At 45.0% G+C, this 17,074-nt stretch overlaps 1 protein-coding gene across 7 annotated transcripts in view; it reads right to left on the reverse strand.

Moving 5' to 3' along the window:
* Positions 1-348: 348 nt before the first annotated feature.
* Positions 349-17,074, reverse strand: part of PARP11 (poly(ADP-ribose) polymerase family member 11) — a 38,212-nt gene continuing 21,486 nt past the window's right edge. For 4 of the 7 annotated variants that reach the window (XM_067008570.1, XM_059080696.2, XM_067008568.1 and 1 more), the window contains 4 exons: positions 14,226-14,298; positions 14,016-14,146; positions 6,925-7,076; positions 4,680-5,392 (listed from right to left, as the gene is read on the reverse strand). In XM_067008570.1, coding sequence (XP_066864671.1) covers positions 5,076-5,392; positions 6,925-7,076; positions 14,016-14,146; positions 14,226-14,298 — 673 coding nt within the window. In that variant the 3' untranslated portion in view covers positions 4,680-5,075. Of the gene's footprint in view, positions 2,258-2,289; positions 3,030-4,679; positions 5,393-6,924; positions 7,077-14,015; positions 14,147-14,225; positions 14,299-17,074 lie in introns of those variants that run through there. The other 3 variants (XR_010835736.1, XM_067008569.1, XM_059080697.2) reach the window with 3 other exon arrangements.

Genomic DNA, 17,074 nt, shown 5'->3' on the forward strand with positions numbered 1-17,074 from the left:
GAGACTGAGTGCCGGGGATTCGGGGAGAACCAGGTCAATCCCTTTCCCTCCCCATCCCAAACGCTTGCCTCTTGGGCCTCAGTCAGGTAAGGTGTTGCCTACAGAAATCCACCCATGAGCTTTTCTTCTAACAAGAGTCCGCTCAGTCCTTCACAAACTGCACCTTCTGAGAAGTGACCTTCGCCCTCTGGTGAGTTATCCAAGGTCACACGGAGCCAAACAGCAAAGCCAGAAAGAAAACTCAGATCAGCGCTCTCAAGATGGGGTTTGATATGTGTATGTATTGGCGATTCCCTTTGTTATACAGCAGAAACTAACACACCATTGTAAAGCAATTGTACTGCAATAAAGATGTTAAAAAAAAAAAAAAAAAAAGATGGGGCTTGATTTTTTTTTTTTGGCTGCATGGCTTGCAGGAGTTTAGTTCCCAGACCAGGGATCAAACCCGTGCCCCTTGCAGTAGAAGCATGGAGTCTTAACCACTGGACTGCCAGGGAAGTTCTTTGATCTTTTTCTTAAAGGAATAAAGAGGAGGAACTGGGCCGGAATGCTGATTCTCTCAGAATGCCATCGAGTGTGGACTTAGAACGCCTGCAGCTTCCACGTGTGACCCAAGGAGATACTAAAGTGTAACGGGCCTCTCAGGACAAGGTATTTCTTAAAAAGGAACAGGAAAACACGAGAAGCACCATCTGGATTTATGGTTAAGATGGCAGAGATGATCTGAATTCAATTCTGGACTGTGACTCTCCTGAACTGGCTTAAATAGTGAGATGCGAGTCGGAATCAGCTTGCCGGGCAGCCTCTCCACAGAAGGTACAGCAAAGCTAAAACGCTGCAGGGAACACAGATGTCTCTGGCAAGGCCCTATGCTCCGTTCTCACAAGAAGCCAGTGCTAATTTCTTAGATCCATAGCCACACAGGGAGAAAGTTCAAATAAAAGCCAAGTTCTTAGCCTGCAGGGCTGAGGAATGAAAGCCAGGAAATTGGAGTTGAGAAAACGCATTACATAATCTTACAGCAGGAGGCCGTGCTGAGTCACAGCAAGGAAGGAGCCATCAGGTGTTAGGAGTAAGCAAGACACCTTCGGAGCTGGGATGGATGGAGCCCAGGGCAGCAGAGGAGGCGGGCGGGGGAAGAGAGGGACCAAAGCAACACCCCAGCTAGCTCCCAGCCTGGAGTCTGGGAAAACACGAGAAGAAAAGTACTCCTGCGGAATAGTGAAGGTTAATGATGAACTATGAACATCTTTCCAAGACGTTTGGGGATCACCTCTCCCTTATACATCACTCTCACTGACCAGGCAGCCCCCGAGAACCAGGTATCTCGTATTTCTTTCAAATGTTCCTTTCTTCCATCAGCGGTGCCCAAGCATCACGATCCAATTACTCACAGGGAGTGAGGCAGGCGGCTTGTTTCACCAAACCTCTTCCTGCATGTGGTGCAAAGGGGTAAAATGAAGCAAAATCACTTTGCTAAAGCTTCTGATCAAAAACAAGGCTTTGGTTTTTCTTCTCCTTGCTATCTTTTCATTACCTTTCCTTTTTCTCTTTACAAGTACAGAATGTATACTTTCATCTAGAAGTGGACTGTTTTACGCAAAATAAAACATTTGTTGAAAAATAAATAAAACATCTTTCCCTGGGGCCAGAGGGCAGCCTGGGACGGAAACACGACCAGGACCGCTCACTATTAAGACTGATTTTAGCGCTGCTCCTGGTGACCCGGGAGGTGACCTCAAATGCCTGGATGGCTTAGGCACAATTCTGTAAAGATGTCACTTGTCTACATCACTTTCGTCATAATGAATCTCAGTGATAGTCCAGCATTTACACAGACTGGGACGTGGTTTCAGCGAATGGAAGACCTGCCTGTTTCCGTGGGTCGATAGGTCATTCTGCTTTGCATTTCTCCCAGCTCTACGATTAAGGTATCTTTGATACCTTCCTTTCTGGCCAACAGAAGCTTAAAAGATGAAGTGAAACGTCTAACGTACTTCAAAAGGACATACCGGGAGCAGCTGGAGGTTGGTGGACTCAGGAAGCTTGCTCTTCGGGTGACAGCAGACACCCTCCAGAACGCTCCTCTGGGCCAGGAGCCACTGAGCGTAAAGGCGCCAGGCCTTGGTCTGTTTCAGAATTTTCGGTTGCACGGAGTCAATGCTGTTCCCCACGGGTTATATGCTTAGCTAGCGCTCCTGACGATTCAAACTGAGAGCAAGGGTCTTTCCCCACCCGCAAATCGGTTCCATAAGAGCTACAGGAAACAAACACCTCCAGTCCATTAAGTTTGAGCTGAAAATTTAGGTTTAAATAATGCGAGGTGGAGATGAGATACAGAAATCACAGAAACAAATATATGGCACACACAGACCTCCAGGACCTGCTACGGAAAGCTTTAATCACTCCATGTAAAAACAATACATTCATACATCCAAAATGACTCCCAAGTCTTGACCATCCTCACTGGAACAGTCTATCGTATTTTGTATTTGGCATTAATACGAAACCTTCCTGTTCGTTACTGCCAAGATTTCGGAGACTGTTTCTTATAAACACAGGTATTTTTTTTCACCCTGAGGCTGATATTACCGAAGTGGAAAAGAAGAGTTACTATCAGCTGGAGTGTATTTAATGCAGAATTTAAAAAATCATTTATTCATGACTCTGGAATGTTTCTCTCCCCACTCCCACCCCCAACACTATGTGACGACATGAGAAAAGATGGCAAACGGCGGTGTCTGGTTCTGATGACACAGATGATACGATTCTCGACTCGATCTACTTATGAGAACAAAGAGGAACACTAACATTGATGAAGTCAACGCTCTCACGTTTAAAAAGGCCGTCACAGTCAGCTTTCTCTTATAAAAGGGGAGTTGGAGTATGGTCTCACACACGGATAACAGCACAGTTGTTACTTACAGTGTCTAGCGCAGGGCACGCTGCCTACTAGAGATGAGCCAGCTAGCGCAGTGCCGAGTTCACACCCGTTGCCTTGCAAGTTTCAACGTTGGGCTCTTAGTCTCCTGTAGATCAAATTGGCACGTGTCTAAAAGAGTAACAACCCCCAAAACTACAACAGTTACCCCATTCAAGTGATGCAAGCGGCATCATGTTAAATTGGAAAAAAAAAAAAAAAGAAAGACAGCCGTGTTGAAGTGCTGACCATTGTAACATCATCTTGCATGCAAATAACAAGTAAGCAGAAGAGCGAGCTTTGCAGAATCTGACCCCCTGATGTCTCTAAGGTCCTCTTTGGGGAGCGAGTCCGGAGCAGCGGTGTACCACCTCCCACAAGGCAGCCTGCCGACTTTCCCGCCTTTATTTCCCTGGTGACCTCGGCGTACTTTTCTAAGATGTGTCCTTTCTAAACACTAACAGCGCTTCATCGAAACCGGCTGCTAGTCTGCACGTCAGAATATTGGGAAATCTCTGTTGTCACTTGACTACAAAGCATTGGACACGCGACTTCCTGAGTACTAGGTACTCCCTGTGCGCGACTGACTTTCGGCTGCACAATCGCGTGTACTCTGGGCTACGATGAGCATCTGGGGGTATGTGGCAGCTGAAGAATTACACACCTAATCATGCTCCCTACTCCTTATTTGTATTATTTCTAGATGCCTTCCCAGTTCAAGTGATGGAACGAGCGTCCCAGGCATAGACATGTACTGGATTTTTCTTGAGAAGTTAAATTACATTCACTACCTTTCAGCCCAAACTGAGTGAAGATAATGGAGAGGGAATTTAGTATTAAACTGAGTTAGAAAAAAGGTTTCCCAGAAAAGATACCACTGTTCTGCTTTTTTCAGGTAGAATCATAGAAAATCACGGTTGGAAACACACTTAACAGTCATACGGCCAATCCCCCCACCTGACACCCAGACTCCTGTATAACATCTCCGCCTCGTGGCTGTCCAGCCTCTGCTGGAATAGCGTGAGGGGCAGGAAGCTGTTCCAGCGTCACTTAGCCCTCCTTAAAATAGAAGAGCCAAACAGATGCAGCAGGTAAACAAACTTCCACTGGGCATATGATTACGCATCAGACCTAACTTTTCAAGAGAGTGAGCGTATTGTCAACTGCTACTCAAAAGAATAAACCAGATGTGTTCCAAGCATCCCAGGCTTTCTGCAAATGATTCAAAATGGGGAGATACAATTTAGAAGTGGGAATTTTATAAATCATTGAATAGCTGTGTGTGGGGGCGGCAGATAGAAAAATCTCTTCGAAGTAATCATTGTAGGGACCCCAAAACAAAGGGAAAGTATGTGTTTTAAATAATAAATCAAAGCTCCATCCTGAAGATGCAGTAAAAACCCCGTGCGGTGAGTCTTGGCGCAGGACCTCAGGAGCGCGGGGCGGGGGGGGGAGGGGGGGATGGACGGACGGACGGCGCGCCGTCTGATCACGCTCAGTTCAGCGGAGGAGAAGGAGAAGGGCAAGGCCGAGAGTGCTGCCTGCCGCCCGAAGGCATCCGGAGCAGGGCACCCTGTCTTGATCCTCTCCTTCTGGCTTGTTTGGCAGCACTGCCAACGATTCTCCTGTTTCTGTTTCTCTCCAGGTACTCAGGCTGCTTCAAGGTTTTAAATTCCACCCCCCTTCGGAAGACCAGCAAAGCAACAGGTAGATGGGGGGACACTCATTTCAGAATTCGGTCACAAAGGCTCAATTCCTCTGAAGGGACACCTCTATGTCTGTATTTTTATTTTTTGAACATACATATGAATAAGTCTATTTGAGCTGAAACCATTTACCCTGAAGACACGGATGTAAACTTTAAAGGTGGAGGGACTCAGCTGATTGCGTTTTGAGCGCTGTGTTTCACCCCAGGTGTTAAAACAGCAATGGTATCGATCTGTAACAAACATGAGTAACAAACATGAGTAATGGACAAAAACAAAACAACAACAAACCAACCCTAAAGTCACTACGTCTTTTTATAGGGAGGCCTCTTTCTTTCGTATCTGCTTCAAAAGGATCAGATAATTAACATTGAGCAGCTAGGTGACCGGCAAGCAGATCTCCCTGCGAAAAAGAAAACTTCTTCGACCACGGAAGCTTGGAAATGAAATCAATGAAAGTTTATCAAGTACTCGGGGTAGATCTGGTTGGCGTCGAACACCACGAAGACCCTGGGATTCCAGGTGTCATCCACACAGCTGTCATACAAATTCACGTAGCTCCCGTCTTTGGAAGGAGGGCGCACGTATTTGGAGTCTCCGTTTATGTAATCTCCAATCAGCACTCGGGCAAGAAACATAGATTTGTACGTTCTAAACAGATGCTGCTGCTGCGGGGCTACGCCGTGAATCTGGAATGTGTTTCCGTGCTTTACGTCGTCTTTGCAGAAGCGGCTGGCATAAGCAGCATCTCGAGCAAAATAGGTTCCTTAAACAAAAAGGAGCCCGAAGAGCCAAGATTACTCCAAGGAGTGTATGAAACACAAGCAAAAAAACCACTGTGATTGTTAGGGGGAGAGACACACGGAACTGTGTAACAGGAATAGACATGGAATTTCCTCGCCAGTAGGCTTTAAAGAAAAGAACAGAAATCCGTCTGTCACGGACAGCTGTGGTGCAGGCTGCCACCGGGGTGGATCTGTTAGTACAGACCAGAGTCCCCACCTACACCATCCCCGTCCCCACCAAAACGCAGCAACCAGACTTGTGTTTTCAAAAAGAGTCTTATAAAGAAATCCAATACGTAGTAAGATGGATACAAATGGTTTCTGTGATTACAAGTGACAGGACCTGCCTTGTCACTGCTCAGACCTCCCTCCCACTTCTCTTTCCTTCCACCCTTTCCCCATCCACCACCCACCCATCTAAGCATCCACTGGAGAGCACGGTGAAACCATGGGTCTGCAGAGATGATTTCAAACCCCAAGAAACCACATTTCTGTGCTACAGGGTAACCGTTCGATATTATTTCTGGAGATGAGAGAACCCCATATCCAGGAAAAGATATCTGGAGAGTGTGATGCTATTCACACCTGAACATTCCAAAAGGACAAGCTCACTTGTCCGCTGCCTAAAGAGGAAGAATCCGATTCCATGAAGAATCCGACTCTTCCAAAATGGTAAGCCTAGGAGGCTGACATCATTAAGGAAATACTTACCCTAAAACATTTCGGAAATGAACTGCAAAGTCTCCTATTTTACCCAAATCTGACAGGACTTAATGTAACACCTTTCTGATCCTCTTACAGTTAAATAAATGGGATGGCCTTTAAAGTCGTTATTTTAAAAATTAATTGACTCTTAAAAATGTAGCACCTCCTGATCCTGAGTGGTAGCCAGTTCTCTTGCTGGAGGTAAAGTACAAAATAAGGACCAAGCAAAGAAATGTCCACCCCTTGCCTTTTCCCCTCCCTCTCTCCTTAATTTGCTTGAGTAGTGAGCACAAACTGGGGAGCTTAGACTTTCACAACATTAGAAAAACGGTGAGGATTTCCCCCATGATTCCTTGATGCTCATTAATATTCCTACCTATCATTTGTTAAAAAACAAAACGAACAAAAAAATAGACCTACGTACAATGTGCACATTAATTGATTGATTTTATAGTGCTCTATGTACTTGACATAAAACAGCTCAGTGTATGGGTTTATCCATGGAAAGGACTTATGCATGGAAAGTAAACGTCACAATGCAAAAATCAGCAAATCTGGACAGGATGCCCCATCTGAATGACTGGGACTTGGGGGGTTATCTAATCTGGTAGAGGTGTAAAAAGTCTTCCTTCCATCTTGCACGCGCAGGAAGTGGCTTTTTGGTGTCTTAGAAACTCTGAGGGTGTGCCAGGAACCCAGGACGGTAACTTTTAACTTAGTGACTCTCAAGCCCCTGAGCCACAAGCAGTCAACCTCCCTCAGGAGAGGAGACCCTCTTCCAGCGCTCTGACTGGGTTCAGACAGTTACCTTTTCCAAAGAGGGCACCGTGTATTCCATTGATTCTCCAATCAAAGTTATGAATGCAAATGGCTTCCACAAATTCACTGCTGGTGCCATGAAATAGCATCTGTTCATTAATCTGAGGCACACCTCTTTTTTTCTTGAGCTGAGCCTTTTTCCTAAAAACACATAACACAGACACAAAATACACAGATATCTACCATAAGTGGCATTATTAATTTTTCAAGGAGCAAACCTCAACAGAAAGGGTAAAACAGAACACAGTTCTTTAACATACATCATAAGTGAACAAAGAGCTCTGGGAAAAAAAAATAATCTCAGATGATCTTGGACACACAAATCATCTCATCAAAAATTATTAGTTAATACTGACACTGAATGTTGAAAATTATACCAAAAACTACAGCTATCCCAGACAATGCCCCATCATAGTAAAGTGACTGATCGCCTAAGCCAGCCAAGCTTTACAGATGCCTAAAAATGACACTACAAACAGTAAATAATACATACTTCACAGAGTCTTTACACAGTGAATTCCTTGAGCATGGACCATATGCCTTAATCTTTTTATCCCCACAGTAGGACATGTTGGTTAAACTGAACTGAACTTTGCATCTTAGGGCTGGAAGGGACATGAAGCCATCCAGTCCAAACCTCTTGCCAATGGACAATCCTCTTCCAACACATAAAATGATATTCAATGTAGGACTTACTGTAATAGTAAAAAAACAAACAAACCGAAAACAGCCTAAAATTCTTTCACAGAAAAATGAATAATTATATATCTATACATGAAAGTTAAAATAATGAACTAGAGATCTATACGTATGAACATAGATACCTCTTGAAAAATAATGTTTAATGTAAAAAGAATGATGCAAAAAGAGACCTGTATCTCAAAATAATAATGTGTATTGTAGAGGCATACAAACATAGGTAGTAAAAAATATAAAAACATGGATAAGAAGGTATCACAGCAACTTGAGGGGGAAAGAAGGAGGAGAGGATGGGGATGGGGGAAACACTCCACCTTGCTCTCTAATGCTGTGTACCTGAAAAAAACAAAACCCCCAAAAACCCAGACACAAAGATGAAGAAAATGTCACAAATATTAAGATGTTAAATCTGATTGGTAGGTACACGGGTGTCTGTAAACTGTTGGCTGCATTGTCATTTAAATATATTTCATTCAAAAGATGTCTTAAAGATGTAAAAGAACCCTCCCCCGTTAGCTCTGTAATGAGAGCTGCCGCGTGCCCGCTCAGCTCACCCCAGAGTCCGGTGCGCCCCGCTCTGCACAGCAGCCGAGCTACTGGCCACCAGCTGTAATTGTGAGAAAGTCCCCCCCCACGGTGAACCAGAATCTGCCTCCCCGGTCTTCTACTATCGGTCTTAGTTATTCCCTTCTGAACGCAGAACAACCAAACACTTAACACAAAACAACTCCAAATATCCAGGAATAACTAGGAACACTGACAGGCTTTCTTCCCCAGGTGAACAGACACGACTGTCTCAACTATTCCTCCCATGGCGTGGCTTCTAGGCCTTTCTCCATCCTGGACAGCCTTTAGCGGGCAGGAATCTGCTGGACACCCTTCTAGTCCGAAAAGGCTGGGAAGAAACAGAAACAGCCTGGATGTCGTGGGACGGCGCCCAGCTGAGCTCGCTTGTAGTCAGTTAAAACTGCCGGCGCTTTCTCAAAGCAGGCTTCTCTCGGCTCGCTAGATTTGTGCAACTGATGTCTAAATCTCATGCAATAGGTTTATTTCATATAAAGAGCAGGCAGCTTAGGGACCGTTCGGGGTTGGGAGGAAGGACACTTGCCCTTACATGATGAGAGAATGGAAATGTATATGGTCTTTCTCAGAGCCCTCTGGCAGCATGTATCAAAATTCAAATGCATATGCTTTCTTCTACTGGAGACAGTCTTTTCAGACCATTAAGCATGACGTTAGGAGGATGTGCATTAAACCAACATTTATTTCAGAAAAAGCTATCATGTTTTCACAAAGAACAAATTATGCCAACTTTCTTTTTAGACCTTTATGTACTGTCTGCCTTTTTTTTTTTTTTTTTTTACAGTGCACATTTGTTGCTTTTCTAACTAAGAAAAAAATCTTTTTAAGAGAAGATAATCACATTTGTTTAGACTCACTGTTTCAATCTTCCAAGGTCTTTCTGACTCCTGATTAATTCACCCCACAAGTAAGCTTCCCCTTCTAGTTTTGAACCTTCCACAAGTGTGATAAGCAAGCCTCCTACATTTTCATCCAAATTCCTGACAGAGATGTGGAAGGGCTCAAGAAGAAAGCATGCATGCCATGCAAGTTGCTGTCTGATTAGACTTTTAACCAGATATTACTTTTTCCCTTTGTATGGTCACCCGGCACCCATCTCTCCATCTCGCCTCCATCGTAAGGACCTTTCTCAACCACTCGTAGAAATCAAGTTACACTGTCTAAGGGGCTTATCCACCTACCACTATGGCAGTCCTCTTAGTTAGAGGAGCATCAGTGAATTCATTCTGGTTTTTGCTAAGTAAACATTTATTTAACATACGTCCTTCAAATATTAAGCTTCATGGTCTGTAATGACTAGAATCCACGCTATCATCAGGATATTCACTCATCACTACTTTTCAGGTGCAGATTAGAATGAACTCTGGCTTGAAAATTCACTCGAGTCTCTCTTAGATAAGATAAATGTAGTGGTGGTTAGTGAAAGAGCCAGAGGTGTGGGCACTGAAGCTCTGCTCAGTCACTGGACAGGTGCAGCACCTATGGGACGGGGTGGTCACGGCTCTGCACCCCCCACGGCGTGCACGGTTGACTTTAGTGCCCATCGCCAAGGCACCCAGGACACGCGGAGACTCACACTATGACCTTACTCTAGAAAGGCGAACACTGGGTTCCAGGGCCTCTTGGGCTCCAGTTAAACCTTCCGGGAAAGTCACAGGATTGAAACCGAACTAGGTTCTCCACCACCCTGCCCACCTTTGGCCAAGCCCACACTCATCTCTGAACTCACTGCAGATGCTGTTGCACCCACTTCTCAAAGATGTCTTAAAAGTACCCTCCCCCCCAGGGACTAGGGTGCCAACCGGGCCAGGCTGGGCGTGCCCCACATTCCAAATGCGGCAGGAAGAGCGTCGCGCTCTGGACTGAAATAGGTTCGTCCAGTTTAGACCAGCAGTTCTCGCTCCTGGCTGAACACCGCACTCACTTGTAGACCTCTTTAAAGATAAAACTGTCAGAACGCAGAGGCTCTGATTCAGTGTAACTGGGATGGGTGACAGATGCCCATATAGGTTAAAGGGCCTCCCCAGGTGATTCTGACAGGCAGCCAGGATGGAGAGCCTCACAGCTAAATCAGCACTCTTAACAAAGCAGCAGCCTTCCCTGCTCTTATTTCCTGTTGCCGTATCCTTCCCAACCCTGGACCGATCCAACCGGCTCCCCTCACTGCTCTAGAACTGGGAGTGCTGGAATCAATGAGACAACATCACCATGGTTCCCACCCCAAATCCGCACGTTCCCACGTCAGCTACGCCCTCGACACTGATGGAGACCCCATGGTTCCCAGGTTAGCTCTTTCTCCCCCGCCCCGGGCTGGGTTCCACAGTGGCTGTGGAACCTGTCTCCGCTTTTCCTCTCCCTCCCTCACATCCCCCTGCCTAGCACCTCATTCTCTGCAGGCGACCTCACTTCTTCCTCCCGCAAGGAAACAAAGTATCAGGAAGGAACTCCCTGACCTACCTCATCCCCGATCCCCTCCCCCTCCTCATCTGTAAATCTAACTGGACCACCCGGTCTCTGTCCTTCTGACCCGCGTTCTCTGAGTCCCATCCCATGACCCCTGCCCCGCTCTCTGCTGTCTTTTAAACTCTCCCTCTGCATAGGTTCTTTCCTCTAATAACGTAAATATCCTCAGGTCTCTCCTGGCTTTAAATTCGAAAAACAAAACCAAGCACCCTTCCCACGCCGGCATCACCATCTTCTCACATCTCTCACTCTCTTCACCGCCCAGCGCCTTGAAAGAGTTGTCAGCGTTTGCTGCACACACAGTATAGCACCTACGATCAACGCTGCTCTCGCCTGGGGCACCGAGGACGTTTTATTGCAAAATCCAAAGGACGCTCTCAAGACACATCTTCCTCGGCATCTCTGCCGTGTGTCACCCTGACGATGACACATACTCGTGTCAGCCACGTTCTTCCGTTGGCTCCTGTGACCCCACGTTCTACGGGTTTCTTCCACTCTATGTGGTCACTTCTCAGTTTCCTCCCTGAGCCTTCTCTTCCTTTGCTCATCCCTTCCAGAGTTTGGTCCTTACCCCCTTCTTTTCCTAATCGACATAAAACACCCGGTCATCTTATCAATTCCTTTGGCTTCTATGACCCCACACTTTCCAGTAACTCCAAAACCTGTATCTCTGTCTACACTGCTCTCTTGAGCTCCCAACCCATGTATCAACTGCTAACCCCTCCCCGTCCTCCCCAGACCAACACCTGTTCCTACCCATTTCCCTCAGTCAATCCAAACAAATAAGTCTGAATCCTCGGAGTTTTCTTTCCCATCTCCCCTCCCCACCCCATCATGCACATTAAACCGAGTACCAGGACATATCATTCTATATCTTTAATATCACAAAACAGTCCTCTTCGCCGCAGTGGTACAGACGGCACCGTGGTTCAGGCCATGCAGTGTGTCACGTCTGTGACAACTGGAACAATTTCCTCAGTTGGTCAGCCTTCTGTGATCCTTTTAAACCCGTTTCTCACCCTCAGCACTGCTGACGCCTTGGGCTGGGGAGCTCGTCGTGCGGCCTGTCCCGTGCCTCGCAGGACGCTCGGCATCCCTGCCCTCCACCCCGCAGACGCAGTGGAACCCCCCATCCTACCAAAAACAGCTCCAGTCGTTGCCAAACATCCCCTGGTGGGCAAGATCACCCCTCACTGAGAACCACTGCTTTAAACTCCTTCTCCACAATGCAGCCTCATAAATTATTGTTCTGAGATGCAAATCAGCTCCATCACTGTCTTGCTTAAAGTCCTGCAATGGCTTTCCAGTGTCCCAGGGGAAAAACCCAAAGCCCTTTGTTTGTTTACAAGGCCCTGCGTGGCCTGGCCTGCGCCAACCCTCTGACCCAGACGCCAGGTCAGTCCAACTCATAAGGCTGATGGAGAAAATCACACGACCACCCAGTGGGTCTCCCACAAAGCCCTGCATGCTCTACCTCCTGAGTACTTTTCTAGCATCTTCTCTCACCATTCATCCTATCTTCTGTCCTATCTGAAACCCTCTCCATGTTCTACATTCCCTCTGTCATCGATCTCTGGCCCGCGCTGCGCCCGATGCCGGGGGCGCCCTCCCCTCTCCTCCCGCACCCGGCCGAGATGACACCGGCGTAGGAAGTGCTCCGTGACCGCCCGCCCCAGCCTACTTCTGCCCAGGCTCTGGGCCTGGGCACTCTTACATCCCGAGTGCCTAGAACAGTGCCCGGCACAAAGCTGGTTCTGGAACATGTTTCTGGAAGAAGGGAGGAGGGAAGGGAGGCCTGGACAACATGCACAGTGACACCTGCTGGGCTCACGCGGGCTTTTCCCGCCTGTACAGCGAGTCACAGGTTACGGGACAACGGGGCGGACGAGTCTGTTCTCGTCCTTCAGGCACAGAGGGACCAGAGTGACAGGCTGTCCTTTAAGTGTGGCTCAGTGTTTTCTGCTTTCACGGCGGGTGGCAGGTTCACTCCCGTCACAGATTTCTACAGGCCGACCTCACAGAACATCGCGGACGGCATCTACAGAGTAAAAACATCTCCAGTGAGAGTCTTAGTACATGATGTGCCGGGGATTCACTGGAACATTTCTACCGCTAGGAATCAACTGAGCTCTCAGATTACGAGGAAGACTGATAGGAATTCCACCTCAGAGGCCCGATTCAGAAGGAATTAAGTCTTCATCAGAACATTTTAGGAAAACTTACTTTATTCACTGAGAGAATAAGATCAAAGAAGACGGAGGCTTCCATCCTCCTCTACAAAAGAGTCACCTAATAAACAAGACCCGAATAAAACCTAAACTCAGTTAAACTCAGTATGGTCAGAAATAAAAGTGGGCTGGGCCCAAAGACTCAAAATTACAAAGAATACAAGCTGAAAACCCTCATTTTATAATATAAACTTTTATGAGAATAAAACCTGGAGTTTACTCAGGCTGTAGGAACTGACCTAGCAGAAGCATGAAAGAATTCCGCATATTATCACCAAACAAAAGTCAGCCTGATTTTCAAGTATATGAGAATGAAATGAGTTAAGGCCTGGGATTTGCTTTAAAATACTTCAGCAACGACAATAACATAGCAAAAGAGGAGATAGATTATGATGATAAATCTAGATAAATGTTAAATCAGGATGATGGATGCAAACGGTTCATGACATTAGACTCTATTATTTAAAATGTTCCTGACTAAATGTTAAATGCTTGTATTAAAAAATATTAGAAATCAAACCTTGAACACAGATTTAATAAAAGTATTTCAGAAAATCACTTGTTTTAAGGAATGCTTGTTATTCAAAAAAATTCAGCACCACGTGTTCATGTGGACAATACCTGTTAAGCCTCTCGTACTGGGCTTTATTTTTAGGTTAAGTGCGCACCAAGCAATCCAATGGGTCATTTCCAACCTAAGCTGAGTAATGAACGGAGATTTTAAATCTAGAACGTAAACGGTACGTTTTACAATGCCCTTCAAAGCTAAAAACAAGCAAATGACTTACAGGCTGGGAAGTCTGAGGCAACAAAGTCACAGTAACAGAACTCAACAGCCCCCACCCCCACCCCCTGGTACTGCTGATTCAGCCACGACGCCCAGCTCGAAACTCTGAAACCAGCGCAGAAGAGGCTGTCAGACAGTGTTGCACGGGGTGCTGGTGCTGCCCTACAGAGCAGCTCTCCCTGAGGATGAGGAAGAGAGCTGAAAAAGCAGGTCAAAACACGCACAGTGCGTCTACACAGCTCACGTGGTGGTGCCACTGGCAAGGAATACGATTAAACATTTGTGCTCCAAGGAGGGGGTTCAGAGAAGAAACTGTCTCACCTGCAAAAGAACTCCCACAAGTCTAGGTTCTGAATTCTCTGAATTCTCTTAATTCTGTTGCGATCCACTGTTTTCCCAAAGAGACTCGCAACTTCATTGTATTCGTGTGTTTGATTGTGCAAAGGAATGAGCTAGAAAGAGAAATTGGCACAGTTTTACTGGGGTCTTTTCCAATCTCTCCCACCTGCAGCTGGCCAGCGCTGCCCTCACCTGATAGGGCAGGTCGGCGTTCACACTCTCCCAGTGGAGCGGTATGGGGATGGCCTCGTTTTCACAGATATAACTTTAAACAGAAAAGACAAAACAAAAGATCAGAAGCTGATTCAAATCACTGTCAATGACTTAGACGTGTTCTCCCAAGCTGAATTTTCATGCTGAGGTATTGTGACAAATGCAATTAAGTGTAGTCCTTGGTTTCTTTATTTTGAAATATTTACTGAACATCCGCTTGTGTGCAGCTTTTTAGGGGCTGAATTGAGAAATCGGATGGGAAACGTCTAATCCTACATAACATTAAAATTTCAAAAACAGTCGTTTAATTCGGTCCTGTTTTTCTTATTTTTTCAGAATTTCTTTTAAATGTAGGAAGATTTTAGGTGAAGAAAAGGAATTTCCAAGAAGAAAATCAAAAATTCTGGATTAAAACAACAAACCTCTTTAAGAGATGTATGTATACTGCCTATTAAATACCATCCCGAACCCTCGGCTGCACGTTCAACATCCTTCAAGATCTACCTCAAACCTAAACCTTTCTCTCTTTACTGTCCACTGTCCCCCTGCACGGTCCCCAGGAACTCACTCAGCGCAGAAGCCCGTAAAGTTGCCCACCATGTTTAAGCCACTGGATGTGAACACAGGAAAAGACAGTGATCTCGGGGAGCCTGATGGCAAAAGGCTGTAACTGATAATATTGGTGTGAATCCTTTCTGGTGACTGGAGGTTACAGAAGAGATTCATCAATTTCAAGCCTATCTTTAGCGTATGTTTTCTCATTTTAACTTTGGGGAGATCACACAATCATATGATTTAAAGATGAATAGGTATAAAAAAGTGAACATGGTTTCCCTCCCACTCCAGTCCTTGGTCTACGTCTCACCTCTTGCCTCCATTCCAAGTAACCACTGTTTTTAGTCTCTTGGGTATTCTTCCAGAACTTCTCTAGGTTAACACAAGCCTTTTTTTTTTTTTTGCACACACGAATGGTAGCATAATCATGTGTCTTTTGCAGCTGCTCTTTTTTTTCACTGACTATGTTCTTAGAGATCCTTCCATATCAGTAGGTAAGAGAGCATCCTAGCACAGAGCCTGGCACAGGGCAGACACTGTCGCGTGGACACACCCCTACTGATTACAAGTCCCCTACTGATGACATTTAGCCTTCTTCAACTCTTTGCTACTGTTAAGTATGCTGCAAAGAACAAGTCTGTCCCTTGGTCATTGTACATGGCCACGTGTCAATTTTTAGGATAACATCTTTGAAATGGCATTTCTGAGTCAAAGAATATATTTATTCCTGATTTTGACAGAAACTGCCAAAGTGCCCTCCTCGAAGGCTATACTCATTGACATTTCCCCCAGAAATGTAGAGAATGCCTATTTGCCAACAACCTCTCCAAAGGAGTGTGTCGTCAAACTTGAGAATTTTTGTCAATCTGATGGTAAGAAATAATCTGGTGTGATTTGTATTTCTCTTATTACGAGTGAGGTTGCATGAACTATTCAAATTCTTCCAAGAATTCTTCTGTTCTCATCCTTCTAAGGGGTTGCTGGTCTTCTACTTAGAGATTCTGAAAAGTACTTCAAATACTATACAGATGAACCCTTTGACTGTGATACCGAGTTAACAATACCTTTCCCAGGTTTTCTTTGTTTTTGTTTTTTTACTTTGCCTGATGTATCTTTTAGCTATGGAAAAGATTTTTGTTTGTTTAATGTTTGTAGCCTTAGTTAATTGTAAATTCCTTGTCGGTAGGAAATGTACTATTCACTTTGCATATGTCAAAAAAGGCTCAACATATTCCTGTAATAAATAAACATTTGTGTATCAATACCTCCTCATCTTCATCACTCTTCTGTATCCTACCTAACTGTTCTTCCTCTTTTATTATCTTGCTTTTTGTCCTCTGTTGTGGTTAATTCTCTCCCTCTCCTATCTTTGTTCTATGGCTTGTATAGTCTGTGAGAGAACAAAGTGCTTGACCCCATTAAGTGCTTCTCCCCACCAAAGGGTACCAGATATAATAACACACAGTTACAATAACAGTTTTCCTTATTATGTCTCATTTTTCTCCCAGATTCCATACCCTCTGAAGATAAGTAATTCCTTTATGAAAACCCTTACACTTAAGAATGAGGATGTGATGTAGCTGGTAAGGAAGTAAGATTCTCTCCCTTCCACAGAAGTACTGGAGCATTCCTTATATAAGTACTTGAGTAACTTTTAAATCATGACCCTAAAATGTAAGCCAAAAGTCTCAAGAAACTAACTGACAGAAACTTAAAAAATTTCTGTCTTTAATCCTTTCAAAATATCTCCTTGAAAGGAACAAATGGGCATCTCCTACAATTCACATGCTAGCATTGTTTCTGTTTCATTTTAAATTCTTTGAACAGCAGGAATTTCAATACTTGATTGAGGAATCGTTCCAGAAAATAGGAGACATGCCCTTCAACTCCATTCATGTGAAACAGATATTTATTCTCTTCTGGCATTTACACCTCTCTTTTCAGGCTATAGACAGCAGGAGACAGAAAAAGAAAACTTGTCACCCAGATCCAGGGAGCAGGAGGCTGTGCCCTTGTCCCATGCATTCCCATCTTCCCAGGTCCCCTTCAGTCACTACAGATTTGAAATTACTTCTAGGAGTTGCCCAATGGGGTTCAGTGGAGGTGAAGACCAAGTGGGTAATTACCTAGGATTTATGGCCCAAATAACTGGATGGTCCTGTGAGAGTCTTTCCAAGCTAATTAAAACTTACCTCAGTAGGTTATGTTAAGGATTTATAGCAGAGAGCATAAAGCATTTTGTAACTACCATGCAAAGTGCTCTAAAGAATTGA

The sequence above is a fragment of the Kogia breviceps genome, chromosome 12 (genome assembly GCF_026419965.1).
Source record: "Kogia breviceps isolate mKogBre1 chromosome 12, mKogBre1 haplotype 1, whole genome shotgun sequence".
Taxonomy (NCBI): Eukaryota; Metazoa; Chordata; class Mammalia; order Artiodactyla; family Physeteridae; genus Kogia; species Kogia breviceps.